The sequence below is a fragment of the Sphaerodactylus townsendi genome, linkage group LG05, assembly GCF_021028975.2.
Source record: "Sphaerodactylus townsendi isolate TG3544 linkage group LG05, MPM_Stown_v2.3, whole genome shotgun sequence".
Classification (NCBI taxonomy): domain Eukaryota; kingdom Metazoa; phylum Chordata; class Lepidosauria; order Squamata; family Sphaerodactylidae; genus Sphaerodactylus; species Sphaerodactylus townsendi.
Window position 1 is genome coordinate 58,733,695 of NC_059429.1, and position 26,402 is coordinate 58,760,096.

The 26,402-nt window shown below is 41.3% G+C and overlaps 1 protein-coding gene across 1 annotated transcript in view; it reads right to left on the reverse strand.

The window, feature by feature from the left end:
• The window catches only part of SGIP1 (SH3GL interacting endocytic adaptor 1), a 173,840-nt gene that overhangs the window by 98,906 nt on the left and 48,532 nt on the right, over positions 1-26,402 (reverse strand). Inside the window, exons 3-7 of the mRNA XM_048497854.1 lie at positions 21,217-21,241; positions 12,488-12,565; positions 11,438-11,494; positions 9,136-9,190; positions 6,747-6,922 (exon numbers count right to left, since the gene is read on the reverse strand). Coding sequence (XP_048353811.1) covers positions 6,747-6,922; positions 9,136-9,190; positions 11,438-11,494; positions 12,488-12,565; positions 21,217-21,241 — 391 coding nt within the window. The remainder of the gene's footprint in view (positions 1-6,746; positions 6,923-9,135; positions 9,191-11,437; positions 11,495-12,487; positions 12,566-21,216; positions 21,242-26,402) is intronic.

The following is a 26,402-nucleotide window of genomic DNA, read 5'->3' on the forward strand; positions in this document are numbered from 1 at the left end:
CTTAACCTCCCAAGAGAAGACCCTATAAGGTTTTGTAAATCTGAAAATAATACTATGCTTATGAAGCAAAGCTTCCCAGAAAGAGTCGTTAAACCAATGAATTTCACAAATCCACTAACCATGAAATCACCAGAGAGAAAAAACTGTCTAGAATTATCAGATAGGTAACGAGCTTGTCTGATAGGCACATGAGTGAGGGCTGTTTTTGTGGGAGTCCATGATTATGGAACAATTTGGGGTGAACAAAAAAATTTTATTGGCATTTTTGGATTCCGGTTTAATAGACCTTGAAATTTTTGAAAAGAAATCACAAAAGTCAATATTCCATACTGGTTTATCAGGTTTTGCCCTGATGGGATCCATTCAAATACTTCACCAATATATTGTCAAAGGCTTTCACGGCCGGAATCAACTGGTTCTGGTGGGTTTTCCAGGCTGTGTGGCCGTGGTCTGGTGCAGGGCATGAAAATGTGAATCTCTCCCTGGACTTATAAGCCCTACCCGCATTACAATGCTATCAACCACATCTTTGCATAACAAGTTCCACCCAAACACTTACTGATTGGAAGATGCCAGCCACAGATGCAGGTGAAACGTTAGGAACAAGATCCACCAGACCACAGCCACACAGCCCGGAAAACCCACCAGAACCACTTCACCAATACATTGGAATGTCCTAGGCCTCTGGGTGAAGATTGAGTTGTAATGAAAGGCCCATACGAACCAGCTAAATAAGTGTCAGCTGTGATATTAAACAAAGTTAACTAACAATAATAATAGTGGTCTAGATGGTTCAGGGGGTAAGCTAACAGTTCCAGTTTTAACAGGAAATGGAAGTTAAGCTACTGGAACAACTCAGCTATGCAAACAAAAGATTAAACAATGGAGTGTTATTCCTTATCTAATATTAAATCCAAAGAACACAGGATGTTTGTATCATTTGTTTTATCTTCTCCATTCAGCTGGTGTATGGAGGTCAGGGATCCTAAAATATCACTGAACAATTATTTAATTCTGGGAGAATTTGGCAAGTGGCATATGTTTTTAAGGTTTAGCTGGATGATGCTGGGATCTGGTATTGTCCCTGCTGAGCATGTGGAATGAACTAAGTGGGAGGGTTGGGAGAAAATGCTTCCATTGTGTGTAGACATAGCATACCATATCCCATGTTTCAAAAATTCTGTGATAGGATGGAAGGGGCATGGGAGCTGTATGAGAACTGAAATTCCATTTTGATAGTGTACCCTTGGAGGCTGATTTATGGAACATTAGAATGCTCTGTGAATTTGCCAGTTATCTTTACAAATAGGCTCAATCATTATATTTTATTGAACTGAATTTCGTAATGGAACCTGAGATCACCTCCACTGTTGGGGTCAGCATAAACTGTCTGATGGAGATATGTAGCATGGATGGGGGGAAGTTTTCCTCTCCCTCCAGTGCTAGGAAATCGCCAAGCTCAGAAAAGTGAATCTTACCAAAACTTTGAGTATATTTTTCAGAAGGTTTCTAAGAGATTACACTTTGGCACCTCAAACATTATTTTTCTTCAGTGTTGAAAATCAGTGGACACAGGGAAACTTCACGAAACCCTGGCCATGTGTTTTTGAAGAACCCTCAATTATGCTGAAACTATCTTCTGTGGCCTCAGATTGGGTCTCTGATCTCTGATTGTCAGGTTCCTCTTTGGCCTTCCCAGTCACCCAATACAAGTTATCAGTACCAATGTTCCTAACGTTTCATCAAGTAACCAATGTTCCAAACGTTTCATCAAGTAACCCCTTTCTTCCTCTAATCCCTGCTCTCCTTACACCCGTGGTGGCGAACCTTTGGCACTCCAGATGTGATGGACTACAATTCCCATCATCCCCTTCCAGCATGGCCAATTGGCCATGCTGGCAGGGGCTGATGGGAATTGTAGTCCATCACATCTGGAGTGCCAAAGGTTCGCCACCACTGCCTTACACTGATGTGCCTTCCAGTCCTGGGGGCTGTCCCTATGGTGGCCGTCCTTGGCTCTCGCTTCCCTTGCAGACTCATCTCCTTGGAGGCTCTAGAGCAGGGGTCCCCAAACTTTTTAAACAGGGGGCCAGTTCACTGTCCCTCAGACTGTTGGAGGGGCGAACTAAAAAAAACTATGAACAAATTCCTATGCACAAATGATTGTAAAATGTTTGATTTCACCTTTCAGCCTTTCTGTCGTGGTCTATTTTTAGAACAGTGACCAAAGTATGTCAAGTACAGGGTGGGCTCCAAATATTGCTGTGGAATACCTTCCCCTGTAAAAAAAAAAAGCAGAACTTTCCCAATGAAACATTCCATCTAACCCAGGATCAGGTATCTTCCTGGGTTCTTTCCTCCCTAGCAGCCAGCAATCGATTCGCCAGCCTGGCTGATGCCAATGGGAGTGAGGCAGAACAGAAAGCCCTGAGAGCAGCACATGGAGTAGCTGAGAGGGAAGGGCGGAGCAGCGTTGCCACATGTAAGGTTTCCAACTCTGGGTCAGAAAATTCATGGAGATTTGGGGGTGCCATCATGTAACTGCAATCAACAGCCGTTGGGGCCGGTTCCTCCTCTCCCTCGAGCCCCCACTGCACATGAATGGAGCCATCGCCGCCATGCCTGGCGGGCCGGATAAATGCCTTCAGGGGGCCACATTTGGCCCCCGGGCCGTAGTTTGGGGACCCCTGCTCTAGAGGGCTAGGGTCTTCCATCCAAAGCTTCTTGCTCACCACCTCAGTCCGTTCCCAGTCTGCCTCACGTGGTAGAGGCTTGACATTCTCTTACTTCAGGCTGAGGGCTCACCTGTCCTCCTGGGTTTGCCTGGCTCCTGCAGCCCATGCCTGTGCTGCTGCCTTGCTGGCTGCTTCTTTGCTTGGCCAAGCAGTCTTCTACCTGAGACAGGGCTGATGTGCTATTCTGCCAGTGACTTCCATGATGCTTCCACTGCCATCTCTCTTCCCCCTTCAGCAGGCCCCCATCTACCTCTTTCTTGTGTGGCTGGCCAGGGCAGGCCCTGACCTCCTGCCAACATTTCCTCACCCTTTCATCCTAGCTGTGTTTTCTTCCAGGGGGCCATCAGTGGTGACCTAACATTGTCCAGGCCATCCAGGGTCACGCAGGCAGCCAAATGTGAAACCATTACATCACAGTATCCATGGACATGACATACACTGGAGATTTTTTTAAAAGCTTGATAATATTTCACTGAAAATCACACCCAATCTACTGAAGATTTATGGGTAACTAAGCTGCAAGTTAGATGACTACAGAAACATGAACCAAGTCTAGCTGAACACCGTTTACAGTCCATCTGATGGCCCACTGATCGGCAGCGATAGAGACTATGCAGCATTGCACAGCCAAAATAGATCTCTTCTAACCAGACAGACATAAATGTTATGAAAGTTCCTTCAAGGTGCTGGAAGCTGCTGCTTGTCTGGTTAAATTGGTTCTGTTTCAACTGGTTATTCTAAGGAAGCAGATAAGCTGCTTGGAAATGTTCATCTGACATCATGCCTCTGTGGCCCTTCCTGCCTCGGCTGATCAAGCCTATGTGGGAGAGGCTGTTGCTTAATCTGTTGCTGTCACTAAATTCTCTTTCATAGTGGGTACTGTGCCTCTGGAAATGTCTGGGTGAGCCTCTCAGTAGCCTTGGATAAAATTGATCATCAAATCCCTTTTGGACCATTGCAAGCAAGAATTCACTGTTCTTCAGCAATGATTTCATGATACCTGTTCGACCAGACTCAGAAAGTAGTAGTGGATGATTTTGCCATATACCAGGAAATAATCCAATTGGTTACATAAAAATTTGAGTGTCCCTAAAAGAGCAACAACTTTGTTTTGCAAGCAATCTCAATGCAGCTTTCTTCTGCCAGTGACTGAACATAGTTATTGACTACATGAGGGTGAATAAATTGAGATTGATTCTGGACAAGACAGTTCGATAATGGTTGGTCATTCATGTGACCTGAAGGCTTACCTATACAACACAGGGTCACATGCACCCTGAAAGATCAAATTTACTGGCTGTGAATGATCGTAGATGTTGCTTTTCTGTTTGATTCACAGCTGGCAGGATTACCCATCCATCATCTTGGATGATAAAATAGCTGTAGCACATTCACTCTGACTCAGACCCCCATCATCATCATCATCTATGCTTCAGTGACTTCCTATTTGGATCGTTGTATAGTGCATGATATGGGGCTTCCCTTAATCAAAATTCTATACACCACCTTTTCAACAATGGAGTTGCAGAAAACATATTTCACTGACTGGGTACTGAGATGGCAGCCAGGATCAATAAGGGTTTCTTGACAGGTACCTATACTATTTATATGTTAGTTTAATTTACACATGGTATTTTACTTGTACATAAACACATATCCTTCAGTTTACCCTTTAGAAATGTGATGCATGAATTGGTGCTGCAAAAAAGCAAACAAACCTTAGCCAAGATTAACCAAGCCACACCAAGTTCAAGGAGGCCTATTTAATAAAGCAGCGTTATTTCAGAAAGACTCTGGAATCTCTGTCCAACCTGGAACAAATTATTAAGCACAACCTGTGGCTAACCTTCAGAGGCGTAGCTGGGCAAAGCTGTGACCGGGGTGGCCTCTGAGTTTTCGCCCCCCCCCCCCGCCCGCGCGCGCGCCACCACTTACCTAATCCAGCAGTTATGACGGTGCTTTGGGGTGGCTGTGGCACAGGGATCCGGGGGGGGGGGGGGGGAGAAAATGTGGAGGCCGCCATCCCCCCTCTGCCCCATGGAGTGGGGAGTGGGGCAGAGGAAGTTTTCCCTGCTGGGGCAGCGGCTCCCACAGCGGGAGAGCCAGTGGCACTGAGCAGGCCACCACCGCCATTCCCCTCTCTGCCCCATGGAGCAGGGAGCTGAGCCTTCTTCTCCGTGGGGCAGAGGGGGTCCTTGGCACTGCCGGCTCCTGTGGCAGGAGAGCACCGAGCTTAGAGGCTTCAGCGCCCCTTTTTCTCCCAGAGGGACTTTCTGAGAACAGAGGGGACGCTTCAGCCTTTCAACTCGGTGCTATGGGCTTGCTCTTTTTTTTTAAGCTGAGAAAGGTCCCTTTTTTTTAAGCTGAGAAAAAAAAGAGCAAGCCCATAGCCCCGAGCTTAGAGGCTTCAGTGCCCCTTTCTCTCTGAGAGGGAGAGAGGGGCGCTGCAGCCTCTAAACTCGGCGCTATGAGCTTGTTCTTTTTTTTAAGCTGAGAAAGGGACCTTTCTCAGCTTAAAAAAAGAGCAGGTTCATAGTGGAAGCCTCCATTCTGAGCATGGGGGGTGCAAAATAGCCAGACCATGCCCCCTCCTCCTTGCCTGGCGCGTCCTCATTATCTCTGTCTCTCCCGGGGCTTTTTTTAAAAAGCCGGCTTTAAAAAAAAGCCCCGGGAGAGAAAGAGATAATTAGGGCACACCAGGCAAGGAGAAGGGGGCGTGGTCTGGCTATTTTGTGCCCCCACGTGACTTCTTTTGGTGGCGCCTGGGACAAAGCGCCCCGGATGTTCCCGTGGGAGCTTCGCCACTGCTAACCTTCAGTATCTTTAATCATTCTTTCCTGCATCTTACAACCAGTAGTTCTGAGGATCTCAGAAAGAGGAGACCCTGGCAAGCTAAGAATTCACCCACAAGTGAAAAATTTTTCCTTCAAGTTCCAAAAACCATTAACACAGCTAGCAATCAGTATGATTTAAAATCTTGTTTTTACTTTACTTTAAAGCCTTCCTGCCATACTATAATGGCTTTTAAAGCTTCCCTGAGTTTTCCAAGGTGTCTTGACATAAAGCACAGGCAATAATGGTATTTCAGAAAAAAAATCAGTGACTCTGATGGACTTACAGAAGTCATTCCATGAATCTCTAAAATGAGAGATCATTATCATCAAGATGTATTAAGAATAATACCACCTTATTTTGAACAAGGAGAGTTACTGAAACTGGCAACTAACAGTTCCATCTAAAGAGGGGTGCAAAAGAGCTCGAGGGAGTGACACAGCCTTACAGCAGTGTGTTTGCCCCAGTGGACAAGGCAGACGTACCAGTGGCCATTCACATCTCAGCCCTGTGAAACCTAGAAGTCCAGGCCACGATGGGGCTGTGCTGGCATCCTGATTGATGGGGTGGGATGGACAGAGGAGTTCCTGGAGGGCTCCCCACCCCCCGAGTAAGGGCTGGGAGTGTGGTGCCCCGACCCTTGAACTTACACCATTCTTGAGGTGGTATAAGTCCTCTAAACCTTTCCGGCAGAGTGAGGGGAGGGGTTCTTGCAGTTTTCGCTTTCCATGACTGGAAAGCCCTCTTGGAGGTTGCAGGGCAGTGCCACAGCAGTGTCCGGTCCTGCTGCTGAGGACTCTGGATGGGGCTGTAAGTTTCTTATTTATGTTATAAGAGCTTTTCTATAAGTATGCATCAAGATAAACATGTTACTTGTTGATTTAAAAAATTCAAGATTTACTCATATAAACTCAATGTGCACAGATAGATGATACAGCAATTGAGCCATGTACTTGTAACAGCCTGTCAAAAATCTCGAACACATTCTGAAGACTAAAACTATTTTTCAATACATCTAAACCCAAAGTGGTTACTGACAAGCCTTCACATTGAGAGCTTATTCAAACTGTTAAATCCTAGATTTTGTGAAATACATATATCAAACCAACTATAAAAAGGCAACCAAGATGATTTTTAAAAATTCTAGCGAACGAGCATATTAAACAAGATTTTGCTTACCACTGGAGATGGAGAAAGTGCAATGTTGCCTATAGAAGCTTTCAGTTCATCAACAGTTGCTGCACTCTTAATAACGTCTTTAGACTGTAAGGGCTTAATCTTAATGTTGAACTTCTTGTGTGCTTCCTCCTCTTCTTCAGATTCACTTGAGGAATAAAAGTGCTTTCCTTTGGTAGGTAAATCACAGTTAAGAGAAATGCCAAACAACAATGGAATTTAATAGTGAAAATAGTTGGCACATGGTAAGGGTGGTCATTCCAATAAATATATTTTTTAAAGGATTAGGTCAATGAAGGAAGAGTAGATTTATCCTTGGGTGCTGGAAATAGGCCTAGAGTTGCCAGGGTGAATCTGACAACCGGCAGGAGGGTTGGTGACAAGAACAGAGGCGGGAGCAGCTTTGCAAGTATGCTGATATCACTTCCAGAGAAAACCCAGAAGCAACAGCAGTAGCAACCATATAGTTTTCTGAGATTCCTAGTGCTACTACCATTGTTTCTGAGTCTTTTGCATAAGTGATATCATTATCTCTCAACATTGGTGAGGTTTTTTTTTTTTTAATTTTCCATCTGCCACTCCTGTGCTGCTTGGCAACAGAAGCTCAGGGTGGGGCATCCTCCACCATGACTGGGGACCTGGCTATCCAAATAGGGCTATTTACTACACCTGATTTTTTTAGTAGAAAAAGTGTTGTTCCATATGTTTATCTTCTCATCACTCTTCCTTGTTAAATTTTATGACCAGATCTAGTAGGCAACATTAAGCACTTTTGTAACCCACACAAGCACCCTGGGTCAGGAGTCATGTTTTTGGATCACTTTCATGACTTCTCATGATTCCATGTTTGATATTAAACCTGAAAAATTGAGATCATGCTAGAGGTTACCCAGGGCAGTAAAAAGTCCTGATGAAGTAGCCAGATTCTCCTGAGGTTAGTGACTCTCTGCTGTCAATAGTTTTATTATTTGGCTTCCTGAGGGCTCATGAAAGTTTAAATTGTAACCAATGATGGTATTTTTACAGAACAATAATTCATCTTTGAATCTAGGACCATTCAGAAATCTGCCTTACAATATACACTGCCCTGGAGACCTAACTATGGAAGAAATCATGGCCATTATTCATCTCCCAGCTTTTGTTAAGCAGGCTAGTTACACAGGTAACTCAAACCTACACCCAGATGATTCAGCCATCCCACCTCTCTTATCACATTACCTGGCGTTCATCAATCCCACTTCCTTATAAATATTTTGGCCATGTTCCACTTTATCTTTACAAGAATTGAAACAAACAATAGCAGAAATCTGACTTTCCCCCATCAGAGCAAGAATTTTGTCAAGGTGTCAAATATGTCAGTAGGATTTGGCCCGAATAGTAAATGTCCATTTAGTGGTGGAGGAACAAAATTAGCACCCCAGCAAGTGAGAAATTATATTTGAACTGAACCCCAAGGATTGTTCCTCCATCACTGAAATTATTGGACAGGGACTCACTGCTCTCATCTGGAAGCTGAGCTCCCTGGTGGCATGGAGAAGGCAAAAAGTTTCCCTGCCTCTTATAAGCCCCAATGGGCCACACCACACTTATGCCAGCCAAAAAGATGGCCTAAGTGTGGGCTGTAGCCCCACTCGTCCCTGCTATACCAGCAGCAGTGCAGGGATGCTGTTGCAGTGTCCTGTGCTGCATCCCACCACCAGGGGAGGGTGGCAGAGGCTGCATAGTGGTGGTTTCACCCCTCTGTCAGGGTAAGTGCCCTGGAGAGGGTGAATTTGCCAGCACAACCTCCCAGCTGCTCCCAGTGGCAGATTTGCCCTATTCCCTTTGGTTAATTGAAATTTAGTATTTTATATTGTTTTTTCAATCTACCTTGCATTTTCAGCTTTTCCTTCTGTTAATTTTGTATGTACAACAAGCATCATCTCCCTTAGAGTGCAAAACCCTCACTGAGGTATTGCCCACATTTGCATGGTTTCAAGCAAAAATAAAAATATTTTACACAGAAATCTAAGAGTGCATGTTTTATACCGGACCTTGAGCATTTCTGGTAACACTTTGATAGTATTTTGGACTTTACTGTTTACAGAATTTAAAAAAAAGTAGACTTGCAGGGGCATATCATATACCCATTAGCTCAGTTTGCCAGTCTCAAGGTGGGGAATTCAGTCCCAACTTTACAGAGATCAGTTCTCTGGAGGACATGGCAGCTTCTCAGAGTAGACTCTAGTATACATCCCAGCTGTGCTCCCTGAGTTTCCTCCTCTACCCAAGTTCCCCCACCTTAAGCTCTCCAGGAATTTCCCAAGTTGGCAACTCTATCTACAACTGTTTGAGAGTCTGTTAAATGCTACACAATATATAACTCAGACACAGAATTGGCAGTAAAGGATATCGCCTGGTTCTTCTGGTCTGATGCTGTAGCCTTCTTCATCAACCTCAGGTGAATTCTAGCATAGCAAACACAGTAAAACAATTACATTAATTACAAGGGTTAAAACACTCACCTCCTTTTTCTCATCCAACATATCCCATGGACAAGTCAATAAAAAGTAAATTTGCCAATGCACTATTACGGCATGGATTCTGATTCCCATGGCATAGTCTATCTTACATGACAAAAGGAATGTAGTAATGTCTCAGCAGCTTTGGATATCTCCTTAATATATATTTTATATTATAATAATTCCTACTATTTATATAATTTCCATAATTGAATTTTTTGGCCCTCAATGTGAATTTGTCCTTGACCTTTGGGTATGTAAGCTTGAAACACTGCAACATTAATGTGAAAGGCACCAGGGACATTCTGGGAAATGATTTCCCAGGGCCCTACAGTTCATATAAACCAGTTACTCCTGGAAGATTACATTTCCCAGGATTTGTGCACCTGGGACATGAACATTCCAGCCTTTGTGGTATCAAGGTGAGACAAACAAAATGTTCAGTATTTGGTGCTGATGCTGGACCAAGCCATTTAAAAGTGAATAAAGCCAAAGTTTTCTAGCTGGGTGGAGAACAGGGAAGAAAGCCACCCAAATGATGACACTGAAAATGCAATTAGGTTTCCAAAGTTTACAACTAACCTTGTGTTGATTTCCCCCACTTTCTGATTTTTAAAAAAACAGAAAATAGCTTTGTTTTCTGTTTCCAATTCCTAATTGAGCTTGCTTAGGGATAAGAATTTGTCTGTTACTAGATTTTCCCCATTGCTTGTTAAAAACTTGTTTTTCCCATTAAAAAACACAATAGATGTAAAAGATGAATAAAATACATTGTCTAATAAATCTGACAGAAGGTTGAAACAGCAGACATATGAAATAATATGTCTGACCCTATATGTCCCAAATAGGCCTCTGCGTTCTGAAGGTGAATCTACTAGTAGTCCCTCGCCCTTCAATAATGTGGCTAGCCTCTACCCGGGCCAGGGCTTTTACGGCCCTGGCCCCTGCCTGGTGGAACACTCTTCCTCCAACTGTTAGGGACCTGCGGAAACTTGAGGAGTTCCGCAGGGCTTGTAAAACTGAGTTGTTCCACCGGGCCTTTGGGAGGCTGGCCGTGGAACTTGCTGTCCCCGTGACATCCCCCCCGGATTTCATCAGTACCATCTTTGGCCTTCTGCCAGGTCCCCTCCCGAATGTGGGATTGGGCACCGCAAACTAATTCTGTGTTTTGCTGCTACTCTGTTTTAAATAATTTTAATGTTTTAATGTTTATATTTTATTATTGTATATTGTATGTTGCCTTTTTGGCCTTATTGTTCACAGCTCAGAGCCCTTCGGGTATACTATGCCAATACATTACAACTTCCTAGGCCTCTGGGTGAGGCTCAAATTGTAATGAAGGCCAACAACCAGCTAAAGATCTGGCAGCTGTGAAATCTACAACAACAACAACAACAACAATAATAATAATATCAGTCAAACCCAAATAATTCACAAATAACGTACAAAACCAATATTTAAATATGTTCACATGCAAAGATCCTTGTATGCTTTTTTGAAAAGTAGAATGCTTCTTAATATAAGATTACACACCAACTAAAAAGTCATGTTAGTATTTTATAAACGGAAAAGGCAAAAAGAGTAATCCAGAGTACATTCGAATGTTTTGTTTCTTTATAAATAAAAACCCAGCTAAATTACTTTAACCAAAATTTAAATTCTTCCCAATTAATTTACCAACAGCACAATGGTCTCAGATGCAATTCCAATTATAAGTACAATTGGTCTTTAAAATTTCATAGGATTTTTTTTTTACTTTTTCCAAAGCAGTTTTACAGGATCTAATTAACATGAAGGTATAAAGTAAATTTTAAGAGAAAGTGCAGCTTCATACATCTACAGCAATGAAATCCAAGAATTCACTGTTTTTCTTAAATAATTTAACAACTATCAGTTTAATTTAATTACACCAAGACATCCTTCTTCCATAGCTCCAGCTGTGATTTCCTAAATCAGTAGACTACATGCCCTTGTGCCAGCACTATGGTCAGATTAAGATTATTCTTGGGACAAATATATTTTGCTGCTGTAATGTACTGGGTATATTTATTCTTTGAACCAGGTTATCACTATTCAGGCAAAACATCATCAAGAATCACTGAACACGCCAAAATGGGGGGGGGGGACAGATGGGTTAGGGTATCAGAATTCTCACAGAATATAGGAGTATCAAGCATGAAATTATTTACTTACATATCTTTCCCAGTCAATCTCTGAATAAAACCCATTTGGAGCACCATTTGTTCTCTTCTGCAATACATTATTTAAAAAAATAGAGGCATTTTAAAGGGGAAGAACATCAACATCTACTAGTAAGATATCATAAGGATTAGGAAATGAAGCACAACAGGCACCTTTCATAAAGATGTCCTGATCTAGAACAGAAAGATTAATTTTTATGACACAGTAATCTGTAGTTTGGAAACTGGTTTCCTAAAAGTTCAAATGCTGGTGAATTCCTTTCTGCAGGAGAAGACTAGGCATTGTTCTTTTAAGTGATTAAAAATCGAAATAGTTAAAGGCTAGAGTGGAGAAATTCCTGTTCAAACATAAAATTTACTTAGTGGCCCTAACCTAATCACAGTCTCTCTCACTTTGTGCATGTGTGAAGTGCTGTCAAGTCAAAATTGAGGGTTTTCAAGGCAAGAGGCTAATGGAGGTAGTTTGTCATTGCCTTCCACTGCACAGTCCTTGGCCTCCTAGCATTCCTTGGTGGCTTCCTATCCAGTTACTAACCAGGGCAACTTCGGAGTTCTGATGAAATCAGGCTAGCCTGGGCCAAGCAAGTCAGGGCCTCCCTCAATTTAACTCATCTTTAACCAGTCGAGTAATTGTGGTCGAGCATGCAAAACATTCCAAGCCCTGGGATATCCGTTAAAAAGGATCTAAGGCAAAACTGTTAAGAAAAGCTCTTCTCTTCCTGGCACATAAGGCAAAGTAATCCACTTCTGCTTGCTACTATCATCATTGATTTCAAGTGAATCAAAGGGAATTCTAATAAGTTAGAGTAGAAGCTTTCACTAATAAGGAATTAAATATATTTATAAGTATACAGTAGCCACAGTGATACAACCGTAGATAGAAGGCACCCTTTTGGAGCTTCAAGGATGAACCACACACTGAAATGAGTAATGTATAATTAAATATATGTCTTGCATTCAGTTGGAAAAAAGAACTCCTCTAGGTTTACACATTGTTCCAACCAACCCCCTAGAAGCTTTAAATCAATATTTGTGTCCTTACCGAAACAGTTTTTCTTCCTTCCTGTGCACACTCTGGTTTGCTATTGGAGGGTGGCTCATGAGGATGAGGGCTGGGTGGCTGGAATGGATTTTCGTTTTTATAGAAAAAGGGTTAAAGTATTGGGTGGTTTGAATTTTTTAAACACATGAAATGAATTACATGGAGTAAGCAAGCTCAGTAAGCACTTTTAAAAGGTTTTATTTGTCAAGATTAATGCAATTGACCAGCAGTGCAGTCTTAAATAATGTTACTCTCTTTTACATCCATTGGGAAAAAAGGGCGTAACTCTGTTTAGGATTGCGCTGTTCATGCGGGAACATTGGAGAAGGCTCTGTTCAGAAGGAGAGACTTGATAATTCAAAGTGGGTTAAAAGACCTTTACAAGATCTGATATTAGTACATGTATTTTAGGATCATTTCCCTATAGAATACATCATCTTCATAGACCTTTGTTTAATCTGGCAGTCCTAAACCACGAACCAATGCACTATAGCAATATTTCAACACATGTTTTACCTAAAACAACTATGATCCTGAGTATTTTCATCCAATTTTTTAAAACAAGGAAATAATTAACTTTGATGTTAAATAAAACTTGTCCCAGGGAACATTTTGCTTTTCTATGCTCCTCCCATAATCCTCTTGAACATCTATAGAATGAAGGATAACTGATAATATGATTAATGTTCTTAAAAACCATTTGAAAACTTTGGAAAGTGTATGATTAGTTTAGCTGAAATTTTATATTTTAAAAAATTAGCATAAGCGGGGGGGGCGGCGGCACTATATTAAAATAGCACTAGCCTCACTCTGGACATGAACTCTTCTATTCCAAGCTCACATTTGTTTCACAGAAGAAAGTACCTCTTCTAGACTTAACTTCAAGAGAAATGCTGTACAATATATTACAATGCTGTACAATATATTACAACAAATTTTGTAATCTCCCCCTTTACAAATGCAGTCACTTGGCTTGCTATTTTAACAGGAAGGGAAATTGTACAAGGGAAAGGAAAAATATTTTAAATCATTTTATGCAGTTTTCCATCTGAAAACTACCACGCCAAAGCTACCTCCATCCCAGGAAGGCAATATAAATAAAACAACAACAACCCCCCTCATTGGAACCCCCTTGTCATGAGGAAGGAGCTTGCATGCTTCGATGATGTTGAGAGCAATGCTGGAGGTATACTACCAGAAGGGTCTCCCAAGCCAGACAGGTCTCAACCAAGAAACCAGACTAAGAATGTCCACCAACCCATATAATATGGTGATACAAATGAAAAATTATTCCATACTGCATTGGTCGTTGCTCGGGTTAACATGGGTTGAGTCGCATGCTGGGGCCCCTGGGCATGCGTCGACAAATGGGCTACAAGTGGACCAACCATCCAAATGAAAGAAGTATAGTGCACAAGAAAATTGTGCCATCATGGCTTGTTACTACAACTCAGAGCCAGAAAAAAGAGGATACTTGAAGCGGGTATACAAACTGTGGAAACAACACTATCCAGATTCGAATATTACTGAGCAAAGACTGACAGATCAAAGACGATTCATCATACGGAATAAAGTGTTTACAGGGGTAGAAGAAATCCAGAAAAACTGTGAAAAGAAAGCAACTGTAACAGTAGAAGAAAGAACAGTATATACTCCAGAAGCAACAGGAAAGATAATAGTAGAACTGCTAGATGAAAATGCCAGTACAGGAGAAGAAATAATAGTATAACCACCAGAGGAAGTCCCCATGGAAAAATCTGATAGACTGACAGAACGACAAAAAGAATTAAGGGAAAAGATCATCCAGCATGGACAATCAAATGAGGAAAGACAATGGTTGCCAGCATTGAAAATGGTGCCCAAAAAAGACCTGGCACCCATAACGAGGGATGTGAACAAGGCACTGATGACAATAGAAATAGCTTCCATCAAACAAACCAATCAGCTCATGTACAATACAGCTGTAGTGGTCACAAGAGAATTGGGCATTGAAATACCTAAACCCAAGAGAAACCAACCATCAAAACCAGTGGAAAATTCGACTGGAACAGAAGATCAAAAAACTAAGATCAGATGCCAGTAATCTGAAAAATATGAAGGAACAAAGATTAAAGAATGGCAAGATCCTGAAAGAACTAATTAGAAGGTACTGGCCAGACACTAGAACAATTGAAGAAGCACTGGAGATCACCAAACAACAGCCACAGCAAGAAAAATTGAAAGATATGAAGCAAGAAATATCCAGTACAGACAAAATCAGCAATTTCATTCAGATCAAAGACATTTCTACCAAAACCTCAACACAAAGATCAATATTGAAAGCAAAAAACCAGAGAAAAATACAACACTTCTGTTTTGGAAAGATCTGTGGGAAAATGAGAAGGATTTCAACAGGAAGGCGCAATGGATAAAAGATTTTGAGAAAGATGTTGGCCAAAAACAAATTCAAGAGCTCGAAATAACAACTGATATGATAAAACATCCAAGCAAGAAAGTGGAAAACTGGATGGCAGCAGGACATGCTCAATTGCATGGCTTCTGGCTCAAACAGCTAACTAGTTTGCACCCGACAATGGCCAAGCAATTCAATGAAATCTTGCAAAATGGTGAAATTGATGAATGGCTAACAACTGGGAAGACATACTGGATTCAGAAAGATCCAGCCAAAGGAACAACATCTGGAAACTACAGGCCGATAACATGTTTGCCCATGATGCTCAAACTGCTCACCAGCATAATAGCAGATAACATCATGGACTACTCGGAAGCAAATAACTTCCTGCCGGTGGAGCAGAAAGGGAACAAAAGAAGGAGAAGGAGCAGGGGTACAAAAGATCAACTCCTGATAGGCACAATGATAATGGAGAACTGCAAGAATCAAAGAACGAATTTGCATATGGTCTGGATCAATTATAAGAAGGCATTTGACTCATTGCCCCATCGTTGGATCATGAAACTTGGAAACAATTGACATCAGCGAAAACATTCGCGTAATCACTGCAAAAGCAATGAGACAGTGGAAAACTGAACTGACAGTCGGAAATGAAAACTTTGGAACAGTCAACATTAAGCGAGGAATTTTCCAAGGTGATTCACTGTTGCCCTTAATTAAGTCACTTACGCGATTCCACTAATAAAAGTAATTTTAGAGAAAATGTGCTGGGATATCAAAACAAAGACTCAGGAAAAATCTCACATTTGCTGTACATGGACGGTCAGTTGTACCGGAAATCAGACTCAGAAACGTTGCAGTCACTAGTAAATTATTGTGTCCAAAAACATTCAGCACAGATAATAAATCTGGAGTTCCTAAACCTTTGGACAGAATATCAGTCAACATGCTGCAGAATGCAGCATGTCTAGGAACTGCACACATTCTACACAAATACTTCTAATATCCTAGGTCCTTGGGAAGGACTCGATATTCAAAGAAGAATTCCAGACACTTGTGCTAGGTTGTTATGTGCATATTATAATGATGATGATGATGATGATGATGATGATGATGATGATGATGATGATGAAATCTACCATAATAATAATAATAAAATAATAATAATTAAAATAAAATAAAATAAAATAAAATAAAATAATAATAATAATAATAATATGGATTTTCCCCCCAGTGGAAATAAAATGGGCTTGGGGCGGCATTTTAAAGCAGGAAAATGGCATGAGAGGGAAAAAATCATAGAGATCCTCTTTCTTGCACTATTTCTGCTGCTTAAAATAGGAGGCCAGCAGCTATATTCAGAATAGAATAAATCAGTCTTTAAATGAACATGTGGAATATAGGAAGCACAATGTAATTATTACTAAGTGAGACATTAACACAGATTAACAATGTTTGGATAGCAAATGAGAACCCCTTGAAATGTAATCAACATTTTTACATGAGAAAGAACAGATAAGCTGTTCTGTTCCCCAAGCAAACTAAAATCAGGTGCCTTGCACTTGGCCAGAACAGAGTGTAAGACTCACAGACAAATAAACAACAATTCAAAAAAGGTTTAATAGTACTGAAAGTTTAGAACTCTGACTCCTCCCATGAAGTCTAACTAAATAAAGAATACTTGAGATGCTGGAAATGATTGGAGATGGTTTGAAGAACTTGCAGACACCAACTTTTCCTTAATTGCTTCTAAGGAAGTCTGCGCTGCTTTGCTGCTTCTGAGATCTCCTGGTATCCTTTATTTGAACTCTGTTTCCTTACAATTCTGTCGAAACTTGATTGCTCAAATACCATGGATCTTTAACACTTTAAACGTCTAAGATATTGCTGTCTCCAGCCTTCCACAGACACCTGAACTAAACAGACTGTAAAACAGGAACTGCTAAATAATAAGAATGCTTTAGTGCTTTGACTAGAGGGCTTCTTAAAGTGACAGGGTCTAACTAAGGTTCCCTCCTACAGAATACTGTATGAAAAGGCAATTAAACCCATTCTAACTAAGGGTACAACTGAGGCTTAAATAAGGAAAATAGTGAGGGTGTCTCTAGGGGCATGACATAGGCTGATTATGCACAAGGTGTTTGCTGCGTGATGGAGGCAAATGTCCACCACAACAAGATTTTTCATATGGATGTGTTTCTTCTGCCCCGCTTTCACTTTCCACTATTTCTGTGGCAAGCAAATCTACTAATAGCACGATTTTAATTTTGCTTCACTGCCAAAGAGGTGCAGATTTGCCAGTGGACACAGCTTTGCCCCAGACCTCTTCCCTCTGCCCGTAGCTAGCCCAACTAGTCTTACCCTCACTCCCTTGCATCCTTTGCATGCTTCCCCCTCGCCTTCCTCCCTGTTGCCGACTACTTCTCACTTCTTGTCTTGCCATATAATTTCTATTGCCAAGGCCTCCCCACTCCTGCAGATCTTTAGATTTAAAAAATAAATACATAACCATATTGATAGAATGATAAATGGACACTAACACTAAAAAAACACTAAAAAATAAAACAAGATTAGTCGATCAGTCCAAATTGATTTGTCCTCGCCATTTACCATCAATAACAACAAACTGGGAAGGCCCCAGCCTCAGAGTTTCATATAATAATGCACCCAGTGATTCCGAGCTGTTCTAGGAATAGCTTGTCGGTGTTGATGCTTGAGTTTACAGCACATTGGGAGACAAACGATCGTGAACATGGGGAACTTAGAAAATGGTAGCTCAGGTCCTTTTGTGGTTTTGCACTTTGCACACTGCCATTACTCCCCCCTTACTTCCTGCCATAAAAGACAATCCGTGTTTGGGCAAAGTGTACAGATGCCATATTCATGACTTTTCTTTAATTCTTCACCTTTTAATGGCGATATATTGATCTATCGATAGATTGATGTACCAATTATTAATAAGATGGAAGATAAAAATTAAAGATTATATTATAAATTAAACCCTAAATTAAAGCACTCATGCACAATAGAGAACCCAAGAAGCATCGCCCCTCCCAGATGTAAGCAAAAAGCCAGCTGATGGGTAATGCCTGCCCAGCTGCAAACAGGGCGATGGATAGTAATGCTGGATATGCCCCGAAACAAAGGACTCCCTGGCCAATTCCCTTTGAAGTCATGGGAACCTTGTCGTGCGTTATTGGCCATAAAGAAAGATGCTGAGATAGAGAAAGATGCCAGCTGCAAAGAAAAGAGAAGGGGAAAGTAAAAATGTGTTACAGTTAACACCCGGGGCTCCAGGGAGCACAGCATAAGCACAGCTGACATCAAAGGCCTGCTTAAGGTCTTTTGATACCTCAGTTAGGACCAGAGTTGGCACTGTCGATGCCCATTGTCTCCATCTGCAACAATGGCAACTGGGGATAAGGTGAACTTCAATGACACTTTCCTCCCATGCAGCAGAGGTATAAGTTAGGGAGGCCACAAACAAGGATATTTCTCATGTCTGTTCCTGTAGCAGCCAGGACTCAGGCGGAATGTGAAACCCAGCTAGGTTTGCCACTCCCCCTACCCCAGAAACATAGCTATAAGGGGACAGGGGGGTGCGCCATGCACCGCACGCACCGGTGGGGGCGGAAAATTGCCCCTGCCCCCTCGCCCCACCAGGCCTGACCCTGTTCAATCAACCTGGCCTGTTTTCAGCCAGCAGAAAAAAGTAAGTAGGGGCAAGGCTGGAGCCGGGGGCCAGGCACCATTTTACCCTGGGTGCCATTATCTCTCCCTACTCCCCTCCCCCAATGACAGGCAAACTCCTACCCTCTGCCACCCAATCTGCCAACCCTAAGAAACTGAAAGGTAAAAAAAAATAATGGCAGGAAAATGGCCTTTGCAGCAAAGCTCTAGACATTTCGCAGTGTCTCTACCATGGAGATTTAGGGAAATTCCTAGCAAATTACTTAAAAGGGAAATCACATCCTCCACAAACTCCACCATCCTCCACTTACTCCAGACACTCTCCCAGTATTTGCTAAGACAATTTTGACAACTTTAGCCAACTGGGCTGCCAATGCTGTTATAGCTCACCTTGGGTCTCAGCAACAGCATGGTGTGGAGGCTCAGGGAAGTAACGATAGACAAAAGCCACACCTATCACCTGCTGCACCCTTGCCTTCTTCAAATGATGGAGCCCTTTACAATTGCTTGTATTGCTTGGGCAGTTTTGATGGTGGTCAAGATAATGCTGTACTAAAGCAGATGAGAGACATACACCTTTACAGCTTATGGCACAAGGTTTTTAAAAATATCTGTTTAACAGAACACAGAATGTAGAAAGCTAAGTAAAGCAGAAATCAATTACAAGGGCTTGTCTATCAAAAAATGGTCCCGTTGCTCAGAACTGAAGGGGGAATTAAGGCAGGGGAGCAGAAAACTAGTTACACAGGTCATTATTGACAACGAGGCTATTATTCCTCCAGTGTGCAATACAATTCAGGGATAGGAAGGGATTCTGCATAAACGATGCAGGGACTGAAGAATCAGATACACTGACCAAACAAATACCAGTATACCCTAAAAGGGAGGCAACTCAGAAGAATGGAGTGGTGCAAGATACAGAGAAAATTAGTCATGGAAACTTGGTAAAGTCAAAAGTGCTTTACATAGCCATTTTTTTTCTGTTTTATCAGAGCCTTAATTCAAACTTAGTTCCCCATGTGGTCCGCCTTTTAACATGAAAATCACTTGACAAAATGCAGGGGGATGCAAAAAAGGGCATGTGAAGGCAGGTTCTTTCAAATCTACAGCAGTGATCCTAAGCGCATTTGCTTGAAAATTGAGTAGCTTTGAATCGATAGTATTTACTTACAAGGAGACATGTTTAGGATTTGGGTTTAAGGATCTTGGGTCAGAAGTGAAAAAACCCTCCACTTATAGTATATAGTAGGGCCTTTCCAGAAGATATTTGCCCCTGGATTATATTTTAAAAGCCAGACTTCTGCTACTCCCCAATCCAGCAGCAGTAGCATGATATGTCACCCCACATAATAGGTCCCGGCACTGTCATTCTTCAAATAAAAAAAAAAAATTAGGGGCTGGAAGGAACTGTAATATTTCGGTATGGAGGACAGATATTCAGTCTTTAAAAAAAAAACCCTGAGGGCTGGTGTACTGGAGAAGGAAAGAGCAAAGCTGTTGAATAATGAAATAAAAGGGAAAAGGCGAAGGAGATTTCAAAGCAGTGTGACACTACCACAGGAAGAAAGAGTAGCCTTGCTGTGGTTTGCTGGGCTTTTTTGCACATAAATGTTCCCATACTGGAATTATACAGGGAGGGAATATTTAATTTCTGAACTAATTAAAAATAGAAAGACACACAGTTTTGTCTGGTGGAGAGAATGGTGGTACTTGTCACTAAAAACATCACCACTTTTCTCTGCACAGGACTCACAATAGCAAGGTATATGCTAAAAGGAAAACAACCACATTTCTCCAGCAACAAAGCACATGCTGGGAAAATGCAATACTCCTGGCATGTATGTATTTTCTTGAAGAAAGGCATCTGGATTCTGAGGAATATAACCAGTGCTCATTTATTGTAAAAATCATCTGGAAAGGCCCTTAAATATTTTAGTTCCAGTAATTTTGGTAGAGAAAATGGCATGGCTGCTCAAGTCTCCATTGCTAAATATCTGGTGAGGAACACTAGTTTTTTTTACTTCTCCAATTTTCATTAAAAATGACACAAGATTGAATTTAAAGCAGGAGATTTAAACTCAGGAATCAACTTCAACCAAAGTGAAATCTATATCTGAACCCAACATTCTTCATTGCAAATTTAAAATTTAATAGCTGATGAGATACATTTCCTTCTAAAGTCCACTTCTAGAAGGTACAGAAAATCTAAAATCATAAATAAAAGCAACAGTAACTCAGGAGCAACCCCTCTCCTATTTCTATTTTCTACAGTAAAATAATCCATTATTTTCATGTTATTTCTAGAGTTCATTTAATTATAAACAATTTCACAAATTCATTTTTTAAAACTGTACATATATTTGACCATCTTCATGCAGTGTAATTATTTTATAAAGGAAATACCAAGGCATTCATGTAAACATGGGTTGCCTTACTTTGGCCAAATAACACCCGCCCTCCCCGAAAATGGAATAGAACAGTGGATTTAAACAAACATACTGCAAAACTGATTATTGTAATCAATTAAAATAGAAATAGGGCAAAGGGTTAATAATTGCTTATGACGATTCACAGGATGGGAGCAGCATTTTTCATCAGACAGCACTAATTGTATACTAACATACATTTAATTTGATTTAATACTTACAGTTCCATCCCTATCTGGAGATCCCCTGTAACGAAGACAAAATTTGTGTCGTTAGCACACTAGTAAAAACAGACCAACCTAATTTTTTAAAAAACATGAAATGGTTTTTCCTCATACTTTTCTGTGAAATTAGGAGTAAATATGGTTTATTTTCAAATCAGTGCAGGGTTCATAATTTCTTTTACATAGATGATTGGAGATCCAAGTGAACACAATTTGGCTCATGTCCTTGCTAAAGAACAAAGCAGTTAAGGGAGGCTTCTACTAAGATCCAAGAAAGCAGCACAACAGCACACTTTCTCCCCAACTGAAACTTCCACTTACGAAATGGTGAGAATAGCAACTGAGTGTACAGTCTGATTCTTAAGGCAAACACAATTACTGATGATTAAGCCTTGTCCATGAATAATGTTTTCTACCGTGTTTCCCCGAAAATAAGACAGTGTCTTATATTAATTTTTGCTCCCAAAGACGCACTATGTCTTATTTTCAGGGGATGTCTTATTTTTCTGTGTTTTGTTCGTTGGACATGCTTCCAAACAAAAACTTTGCTACGTCTTACTTTTGGGGGATGCCTTATATTTCGCACTTCAGCAAAACCTCTACAACGTCTTATTTTCCGGGGATGTCTTATATTCGGGGAAACAGGGTAATACAGCAGGGAGATGGGCTTGATAGCACAAGAGGCACCAAGTTCCGTCAGGACTTTGTTTTCCTTCACACAGAAGGGTACTTTTGTTTGTATAAATCTCTATATTTAGTTATTCAAACTGCAGTACACACATGCAACAGACTTCATGTCTCAACAAGAAAATGGCACGATTAAAACAAAAATAGGGCAAAGGGTTAAGAATTGCTTAAGGTGACCATCTCTGCCAATTTATGCATACTGAAACTTTCAGCCACTCCATTATAACAATACACTGATTATCTAAAAATGATGCCATCAATACTCCCAGAGTGCCCATAAAAAGACAAATTATTCAATGTTATGCTGAGTATTTGGCTAAACACATGGTAGGAAACTATACCTTGTATTTTTTCTGAAGGAAATTAATGAAATCAAGACAGATTTCCTTGCCTCTGAAAGAAAAGTGTATGCAAATCTTGGGATTCTGCACGAGCCCTGTTTTTTTTTAACTTACCTCCTCCTCCCTAAGTAGCCCTGTCAGGACGAGGAGACATGCCCCCCCATGGCCCTGGCAACGGCCCGGGGGTCGGGGGGCAGGGGGGGTGTCCCCTCATCCCGATGGAGCTATGTAGGGAGGAGGAGGTAAGTTTTTTAAAATGCGGCGTGCTGGAAAACAACACCTTTCACCCAGAGCTGCTTGCTCAGCACAGGGTGGACGCCGCCACTTTCCAAAAGCAAGTCACAACAAGTGAGTCACAAAAACACTGTTGTGGGGGGGAAATGTCATTGCGGCAACCATGCAAAGTCCTCCCCCACAATGGCGGTTTTAGCAGCCACATACCGCTCTTTATGGCCTGTGCAGAATCCGCCTTGCTGGTGGAAGGCTCTTCACACTGACCATATCATGACTGATAAATCAATATACAGCAATGCGTGCTTAGTTTTATGTTTGCTGCTTCCTTCTAGACACTGTCTGCTCAGCCCTTCTCTGCCTTCTGCCTCTTGGGATACTTTACATATTACATGGCAACCAAGACCACATGATAGAGAGTTTAATATATCCATCTAATAGTGAACATGATAGCATCATGCTACCCAAAGATAAAGTAAGAGATTCTGCATGATTTGGGGGTTCCCTGACTGCCACCAAATATATCAGTTTTGAATTTTAGCAGTTGAGGTTCCTTCTGCTCCAGTGGCCTAAAGAGAAATAAACACACACATTCCCCCATCAAAAGTTAATCATCAGTTTGTGGAACGGAATACAGAAAAGAAGAATATTAGATTATTTGAGCTTCAAAACATTTGTACCAGTTCATTAGGTAATATGCTTTTAGGGCTCCAACAACCTGATGCTAAAAGACTCCTGGTGGGGCGGGGGGTGATGTTAAATCGGAACTGCAGTAAACTTTTTTTGTTTGATCTGAATTATGGTCAATTAACTGTTATTAACTGAACCCCCACTTGCAATTTAAAAACCTAATTCTTTAGGATACCAAGGAACAGGAAAGCAGGATGATGGATGGGGGTCCAATCCCAATTGTTTCCAACTCTGCCATACAGCCTGGACATAGAGAGGTAAAAAACATCCCTCCAATGTTGTATTGAGTAGATTCAGGGTTTGACAAGCAGCTTCCTACTCAACAGCCATTAGGCAATTTTACCATAGCGTTAGACTTCTGATGTTCAGACCTTAGGTGAGCAGGAAACTGCTCATCCAACCATGCAGCAAAATGGTCTTGATCTACTGAGGAATACTGCATACTTTATATTCCACTTTCCTGTACTTGTGATCGATTGTACGCTCCCATGTTGTACCTTTATACCATGCCTCTTTGAAAACATGTTTATTCTGCATATTTTATCATGTATGGAACAACGTGTGGAACAATCCTGATGTGTGGAACAATCCTTACCGTGTTTCCCCGAAAATAAGACAGTGTCTAATATTAATTTTTGCTCCCAAAGATGCGCTATGTCTTATTTTCAGGGGATGTCTTATTTTTCTGCTCCACAGCTGCATGCTCTGGTGTTGTTTGATGGGCATGCTTCCAAACAAAAACTTTGCTACGTCTTACTTTCAGGGGATGCTTTATATTGAGCACTTCAGCAAAACCTCTACTGCATCTTATTTTCAGGGGATGTCTTATTTTCGGGGAAACAGGGTAATACAAGTTTTTTAAATTAAATGGGAGTAACCCAACTAAAACCTGCTGTTAAATCATGCCTTCTGACTAAGAGGCCCTTATTCCTTATTTCAGATGGATGGAAAAGGCTCTATCAATGTTCTTATATCATCACTTATATATCATAAGTGAGCATTGGCACTTGAAGATTTTGAGGCACTGACTGCTGTCTCTCTGTTAATTTCAGAGGATTTTTAGTACAGAAACAGCTTACAGTAGTGCGTTGCTAAGTAATGCACACACAAACTAGGTCTGCAAGACAGTGAACATTTATCTTCCGAGCTTGGCGCAGACAGGGCATTTCACGCAGAATAAAAAGATTATTGGGAACAAATAATACCATTTATCAATTTGTCCCAGATAGCAAAAAATAATCTTCTGAATTAGTTTTGATACCTTTCTTGGCTCTCTCTTTTCCTTTAGGAACAATGAAAAAATATATATCTTTAGCACCAACTGGAGCATGACTCTTCTCGTCTGCCCTTACCTTTAAAGGCAGAATATAGCCAAGACATTTCTCGCATGATGAGCACTCGCTGATTCACCTACTTTTGTCTGATACTCAGGCTAATCCATGGTTCTCTCTGATCGAAAAAAAGATTGAATCACTTGGTATATCTCTCGACTCGCTTTTCCCGCTATCTAGTTCAGAATCCTACAACTTGTTAAAACAAAAATTGTTGGAAAGCGAATGGATTAATTTATTTAGGGCTGCTATGAAAACTTGTTCACCCTTACATCTTTCAATACCCCTATATCAAAACAGGATGGCTCCCTATTTGTATTTTTTGACTAATCCAATGCAGAGAAGAGCCCTCACACTTGCTCGCTTCAATGTTTTCCCCTCCGCTTTATTGCGTGGTAGATTTAACAACTTGGAAATGAGCGAAAGGGTATGCTCTTGTGGTGAACAACAAATTGAAACATTGGCACATCAACTGCTTTGCTGCCCTAAATCTGCTAATATCAGATCAAAATATTCCAACATTCTTTCTAGGATACCTAGTGAAATGGAAGAATCAAGTAGACTTCCTTTTCTTCTGGACAATTCTGACAATGAAACTTGTGAATTGGTTGCACAATTTTTACTGGAGGTGATGCACAATCAATAATTTATATTTTATCTTAAACCTTTGTATTTGTATACCTTTTATCTTAAACCTTTGTATCTGTATACCTTTTATCTCAGGTTTTTTATTGTTATGATTATTGTTATGCCAAATAAAGGCTTATTATTATTATTATTATTATATAGCCAAGAGATTTCTCAGATTTAGAAGCAGCAAACAGCTGAAAAGCTGTGCACACTAGTATCAAAGGATAGGGACAGTATGGAGAAAGCTGGCATCAAAGGGCAATTTCACAGAAAGAAGTTTTTGCTTGCCCTCCACAATGGTGATTCCCTCACTGGCGATTCCCTCACTGGTGATTCCCTCCTGGGATAGTCACCCAAAATATCCAGGTTCCCTCAAGATGTCCTCACAGCAGAACCATGGAACACAGATCAGTCCCATTTCTAGTGCTTCCCGCCCCCTTATCACAAGATTTTCCTGGACCTGCTTGAATATGCACCTTTTTTGGGGAAAAAACACTCCAATGGGAGCTAGTAGGAGATGGGGACTACACATTTGAGGGTCCATAACTTTGGCTCCCATGAACCAAACTTGTGAAGTATCATCAGGAGAGTCTCCTACTGATACCATCCATGTTTTGTGAAGTTTGGTCCAGGGGGTCCAAAGCTATGGACTCCCAAAGGGGGTGCCCCCATCCCCCATTGTTTCCAATGGGAGCTAATAGGAGATGTGAGCTACACATTTTAGGGTCCATAACTTTGGCCCCCATGAACCAAACTTCACCAAACCTGGGTGGTATCATAAGGAGGGCCTCCTAAAGATGCTCTGAAATTTTGGTGCTGCTAGCTTAACAATTGCACCCCTGACAGCAGGCACCTCCCCCCCCCCCCGGGGCAGGCCTAGATGTCTTCTCTAGAAACATGCTGCAGTGAGGCTGTTGGAACCTGGATGAAAAGGTGCTGATTCTTTTGAAACTTGGTTGTATCTAGATTACATTTTCAGTGGGAATTCAGCGAATGTTAGGCCTTTCAGCGCTGGAGAAGTTCTAATCTTTTCAGAACAAGGACTCTAGTTGTATTGATGCCAAAGGACCATCCTATGTTCTAGAACTTGAGGCTTGGGGCAATTTGCATTATTGTTCCCCTCGTCATCCAGGAACTAACAGCAGCACAAGTAACAAGACAACGCCAATTCAATATGTTCTAAACCTCAGCTGTGGAACAATTTGATGCTGAAGTATCACTGAAAAACCAGGACAACTCTATAAAAGTTTCACAATGCGTTGTTATTCCAAGA